Consider the following 6,326-nt stretch of genomic DNA (forward strand, 5'->3'; position numbering starts at 1 on the left):
TCTACGTTTCTCCTCTGTAACCATTTTTTTTCTTTCGTTCGTATCTTTTCTTCTTTCTTTGATTTTTTGTAAAGCTAACGTGAGGTCGTTTTTTTTTTCTCTTTTTTTGCGCTTGACTAAAAATAGGCGACGCAAAGAGAGGAGACATTCGTGGGCCAGGTGAAGATTCTGGATAGTCAATTGAAAGAGGTAAGTGTTGAATCGGAGAGGAATTCTTCTGGTGGAGGACCTTAGAATTCGCGAATTCTCTTGTAAATTGGATTATTCAAAAAAATGTTGTTTCCTTTTATACTTCGGTTTAATACTCGCGTTTAGTCAAACGTTTCTCTTTCACATTGTACATACTCTTTCGAGTTGTTGCCACCACAGTTGGGCAAAACGTAATCCAATCATTAATCGTGACTACTGATTACTAAATAATCAGTAATCATTGATTAATGAAGAAGAAGTTGTAATCAATGTTCGTGATTTAATCTGTACTTTCGCTGTGATAACAACACTGTGGACATTTTTTTAGAAATATATTTTTTACATAGAAAATCCTTGGAACAAGTTGCTTATTTATTTTTAGTGTAATTTGCTTTTAGTATAAAATATAATTAATCATTGAACGATTTCAAAATTACCGATTACAGAAGGTAATCACGATTACTGATTTATATCAACGATGATCGACCGATTAATGATTACAAAAGAATTAATTACCGCCCAACTCTGGTTGCCACCTTAGTTTCGGTACTTTACAAATTTCTCTTTTACTTCGCACACCCTTCGCAGGCTCGGTTTCTCGCCTATCGATATTTCACATATCACGCATAAGTACGACAAAAGAAAAAACGATTAATTAGTTCTGAGTGAGCAACAAATGGATGTTGAAACAGCGAAATTTTTAACGAGGTACGAGTATTTGGGTGTTCGATCTTTTAACAATAGAGACAAAACGTGTGCAATTGACTAACATAATTCGCTGAACTGTTTTCTTTGAACATGAGATAAAAAAGCATGGAGTGTGGTTTCACTAATAAGCGAAGAATTACCGTCGATTTTAAAAAAATTTCAATTTTAATTAGATCAAAAATTTGTAGATTCAAGAAAAATGAACGAATCACTTTGCGTTCGATTTGGAAGTTGACAAAAGATACGTATTCGTAGTGCGTTTTTTTCAGTAAATTCTTGCCAGTACGACTACAGTTCTCCTCTCCTCGACGGAGAGAAAATTTTAAAATCGACGACAAATCACACGACAGTGACGTTAGTCGCGAAAGACACTGATCCTGTTCTTCCTGTTATCGCAGGCTGAAGCTCGTGCCGAGTTCGCGGAGAGATCCGTGCAGAAGTTGCAGAAGGAGGTCGACAGGCTCGAAGGTGCGTATTCATCACGCGTTTTACACACGTTTTCGCGGTGTCATCGTACACAATTTTCCTTCTCGAGACTTTTACTTTCTCGAACGGCCATATTTGATCGATCACAATCTTTCGGCGTTTGAAGTATCTCCTTCAGGAAGTTACGATTCCTTTTCTTTTTTTTTTCTTTTCCTTTTCCTCGTCTCATTTCGTGCTTTCAGTTGATGTTCCGTTTTGTAGTCCAGCGTTTGTAGAGATTACTCTTGCGTTAGACTTAAGAAAGAGAGAGAGAACTGCACAAGTTGAGACAATAGAAAAAAGAGTGTTCGAAAAGGGAGCAAAAGTAAGAACAGTAAGATTGCATCGAGATGAATTGTAGTTGATATAACCTGTGTCAGGGATTTATTAACGACCGTAACATCTCTTCTTTCCAAATTCACCAAAACTGCCCGGTTTTCTTTGAGTGCATCCGTTGATTAATAGAAACGCCGGGCGACAGACATTCGGAGTACTGGATCTATGAAGTGCAAGATTAAACGAGGAGATATGTCGTAATTCACAGATTTATTTATGAATCTTTATACGCTGTACCAAAAAGAATTCCAACCTTTCAGCCACGGCAAAATTGTACGAACAGCTAGCTCCGCCGCGGACTGTGCGTGAACGACGTTAAGACCGCAAAAAATAAAAAGAAGAAAGAGAAATATGCGTTTCAAAATACTTGCATAGCTTTCAACGCGAGATAAACAAGTGAGCCACTGTAGCGGTTTTCCCTAGCAAAATGTTACTTTGAATTTAGAGAAAACCCACTACAGTGGCGTGTATCGTTCTAAAAGATAACTCAGGGAAGCCCCTGTAATGGCGTACAGTAGCTAAAAGGTTAAGGACAATTTTTTCAAAATTTGGCTAAATTTTCTAAATAAATTAAATACCGTTGCTCATAAGAGGACAGTACAGTGAGATGAACAATTCAATCTGCGATACGTTAAAAACACATACTTCCACGTTTACTCTTGCTTTCATCGAGAAGAAAGAATCTACAGACATCCAGTGTGGACACTAAATTCATTCGATCGATTCTTCTCTCACCCAAGAAACAATCATGCCTGTCGTCCGCCAAAAAAAAAAAACAACCACCAAAGTTTGCCATCTTTTTACCACTAATACCAACGGCGAATGAAAGAAAGCGGTGCCATAACCGTCTCGTCGTCGCGTGTGACGTGTGCGTTTGCTCATCTTAATCCAGAGTGTACACCCCTCTAACCCGACTTTCGAAATAAAAAACCCACCTCTCTCGAGAGAGAGAGAAAGAGAGAACGTAATTCGCGTACGTGGAAATGGGCGTGTATGGCAGCCTCCCTCTAACCAGTGATCTTTCCAGACGACCTTGCCGCCGAGAGAGAGAAAAACAAATTGCTCCAGGAGGAGATGGAGGCCACCCTGCATGACATCCAGAACATGTAGATCGTGTCTCGTGGCGGACAGAAACACGACAGAAAAAAAAGAATGCGCGAGAGAGAGAGAGAGAGCGAGAAGGAACGAACGAAATATGAAACACAGAGAGAAACGTTTTTTAAAGGGGGTAAAGAGAGAGACAGAAAAAAGAAAAAAAAATTTAACAATAATACAGCAATACATTCCACGCAGATTCTAATTAGATTCTTTTCTTCCGGGGTATTTGAAAGAACCGAACAAACGAGGAAATTAAGTTGCAATTACGAACGCAAATAATAGAACACAGATTCGGCGAGAAAGAGAGAAAAGGGTCGAGGGACGGAGAAACGTGTTTTTACGGGAAGAAATGGTTAGGGTTAGGTTGTAACAAAGAAGGGAAGGAAAAATGGAGGAGAAAGAGTATCGTTGAGAGAATGAAAGAGAGAAAGAAGAAATATTACAACGCGAGCGCTTTTGCTGTGTGGTGCACACCATTAACGTTTTACGGCCGAGATAATAGAGGAAGAAAAACAGAAAGAAACATGAAAACACGAGAAAAACCACGCAGTCTCGTTTTTAGAATAGACTCACACATTCTCCCATTGTAATGCCCATCTCGAGCAAGCGCTCCCTCCGCCCGGTTGCGCTTTTCTTTTTCGTGTGTGCGTACGCCTGTGTGTGTTGTATCTCATGCATGTGTCCGTTTGCTGCTGCTGTTGTGTATGTGTGTTTTCTGCGCGCGAGACAGAGAGAGGAACCAGAGACGAGAACTGATAGAGAGGAGAGGATAAAGTGAAAGAAAGTATACGCGGTTTTTTGTCAAAGGGATTCGAAGTTACTTCCCTTTGTCTTCTTTTTTTTTCCCCCCGCCGTTTCTTATTCGTCGCAGTTTTCCCGGTTTCACGATCGAGAAAATCTGCGCGCGGTTTTCTACCAGTCGCTGCTTTTTTCTTTTTCTCACGCGATCGACGTGATTTTGAACGCATCGTCGATTCGTCGAATCGAGTGACTTTTGATTCCTTGCGACCAACTAACCGTGGTGAACAGATACAGACGAGCGTCATCTGTGAACAAGGATGATTAGGTGTTAGAGAGAGATAGAGGCAATCGATCGTAATCGTGTATACGTCGAGAAAGAATTTTCGATCGACTCTGTTAAGTATTGTTTCGACACGTTCCGCTATCGCGTGTCCCGCGGTCTCGGGGCGAATTCGATCCTCTGCGGTTCACATCCGGTCCAACCCGATCGCGTAATAAATATTCAACTGATACCTTAAGATTCGCAGATGTTATTCCACCACACGCGTCGTAGAACGAAACGAATTACGTTGAGAAATCTTCAGTTTCCAAGTGCAATTACTTATTTTCTTACAATGATTTCCAGTAGCTATAATTTCAAGGAAAGAAATATGTAACCTTTTGTGTAATATATAATGTAATAATAATTGAATTTATATAAACTAATACACAATTCTTTGCTACCTCAATCGCGACTCGACGCGGTTAACTAAAACGCTCAGATCGCTGGGAATTAATTGAAAGTGATCAACGGGCTAATTAATCGATCTCTTCGATACTCCCAAGTGTATCTACATTTGTCGATAGCGTCGAGCTGATTCCTCATACTTCGAAAGACAATCAACGTCGAGAATTGTGATATTCGTGATGGAATGTTTTTTCCTTTTATTTTTGCAAAAGAATATTTGATCGATTCGATATGAAAGTGCAAATTCTTTCTCGACGTAAGTGTGGCCACGTCGCGGATTGCTCGACGCTTTTCGTCGCCTACATTCCGTGTATGTATTCCCGGTGGCTCAGCGTGAAGAATCGAGCGTTCTCAGCCTTCTTCCGAGCTCGTTCGTTTACTGGTGATAACGTTGAAACGCTTCTAAGAGACGCTCACTGCCAGCCAGGTGATCCCTCCTCGAGGAACATATCCAGGATCGAGCCTCGTGTTCACGCGTAGCCCAAGTCGACGCACGGCTAGAAGTTATAATAGCTTAGCTAGATGAAAGTTAGATTAGCATGCGAGGTAAACGCTAAATGGGAAAGTATAGGAACGCAGTAATGGTATATAGCGAATTTTTGTATATTTGTATCGTAATTCGTATACGTGGTAATATACGATACCTTGAAATACGCTGTGCAATTGAAGAAAATTCTGTAAAAAAAAAAAAAAAAAAAAGAATTACTTAAAAAATGTAGAGTGAGAATCTTCGTATTCGAGACTTTTATTCTACATTTTGTAACTTAATTTCTAAGAAAGAATCACCTTTTCTGATATTGTGCCACGTGTTTTTTCGGTATCACCAAATATTTAGCAAAAAAGTAAGATCGTTCGAAGAGACGATCTAGATCATGTAATAGAGATTCAATTCGTACGGATCGAGAGTACGTGAAATCTTGAAGCATTCCTCGATATACAGGGTGAACTTGCATTGATAAATGAACGCAGCAATCGTTAGTAGAAAAAAGAAACACGAACGAGCGACACGTTGTAAAATCTCTTCTGTGTTCTTCTCGTTCACGCTGAGCCACTCGACGTCTACCGATCGTGCCTGTAATTAATCTATTAATGATCATTACCCGGCTAATCAGTGAACTTCGATTTACGCGAACGAGAGAGAGAGAGAGAGAGAAAGGAACGTGAGAACTTCCAATTCGCGACGCGTATTACCCTTTTTCACCCTGCAAAATCGTTCGTCGCTGTTAATCGATATATCGTTGCTACAATTCTGTTACTACGACCTTAATTTTAGGGTGTGTCGGTGATTTATTCCTCCTTGTCGTTTCAAGAAAAACAGAAAACTGCCGGACCGTCGACGCGTTTAGTTCCCTTTTTTTTTTTTTTGGTGTGATTCTTGCAGTAGTTCTTTTTTTTCCACCGTGGCGAGAATTTTTTCTTCCGGGTGGCTTTTTCCGAGACTTGACGAGCTTTTTTTTATTATAACACAGACAGGTATTCTGTGTGCATCTACTAATTATGCAATGGTTCTATAATTTAATCGAGGTACGATTTTATAGAGTTTCGGGGATCGAGGCGAGGTGTGTGTGAAATATTTTCACACACTTCGGTTTGTCAGTGTTCGTTTGTGAAATTCAAGCTCGCGAAGAAAGACACCCGGAAAATGTTGACACGCGCGTCCTCCGATCGAGAAACTTCGCGATCAACTTCACAGAGAGAGAGAGACAGAGCGAGCATGATTCAAGAAGAAACGAAGAAAGCACAATAATTACGATTCCACGCGTCCTACCGTTAATGATAATGAAACTTTTTATTATTCCCGTTATTTTCCGAGAGAGAATGCTGACATAGAGCGTGAGAGAGAGGGAGAGAAAGAGAGTATGCGAGGATGAGAGAGCGAAAGATCGCGAGAACGAGAGAGAAAGTGCATTAAAAAAAAAGGAAACGCAGATACTTGAGTTCACACTTGAGAGTTTTAGTTTATTAATTTACTTAATATTAATAAAAAAAAAAACGAATGGAACGATAATAACACTAATATCATTGTAATGATAATGATTATTATATATATTGCTATTATTAT

At 39.8% G+C, this 6,326-nt stretch overlaps 1 protein-coding gene across 9 annotated transcripts in view; it reads left to right on the forward strand.

Moving 5' to 3' along the window:
* The window catches only part of LOC108580154 (tropomyosin), a 37,815-nt gene that overhangs the window by 27,873 nt on the left and 3,616 nt on the right, over positions 1 to 6,326 (forward strand). For 7 of the 9 annotated variants that reach the window (XM_017943824.1, XM_017943823.1, XM_017943822.1 and 4 more), the window contains one exon: positions 1,296 to 1,365. In XM_017943824.1, the coding sequence (XP_017799313.1) occupies positions 1,296 to 1,365 (70 nt within the window). Of the gene's footprint in view, positions 1 to 126; positions 190 to 1,295; positions 1,366 to 2,725; positions 2,809 to 6,326 lie in introns of those variants that run through there. The other 2 variants (XM_017943825.1, XM_017943829.1) reach the window with 1 other exon arrangement.

Source organism: Habropoda laboriosa, unplaced genomic scaffold (genome assembly GCF_001263275.1).
Source record: "Habropoda laboriosa isolate 0110345459 unplaced genomic scaffold, ASM126327v1 scaffold2, whole genome shotgun sequence".
Lineage (NCBI taxonomy): Eukaryota > Metazoa > Arthropoda > Insecta > Hymenoptera > Apidae > Habropoda > Habropoda laboriosa.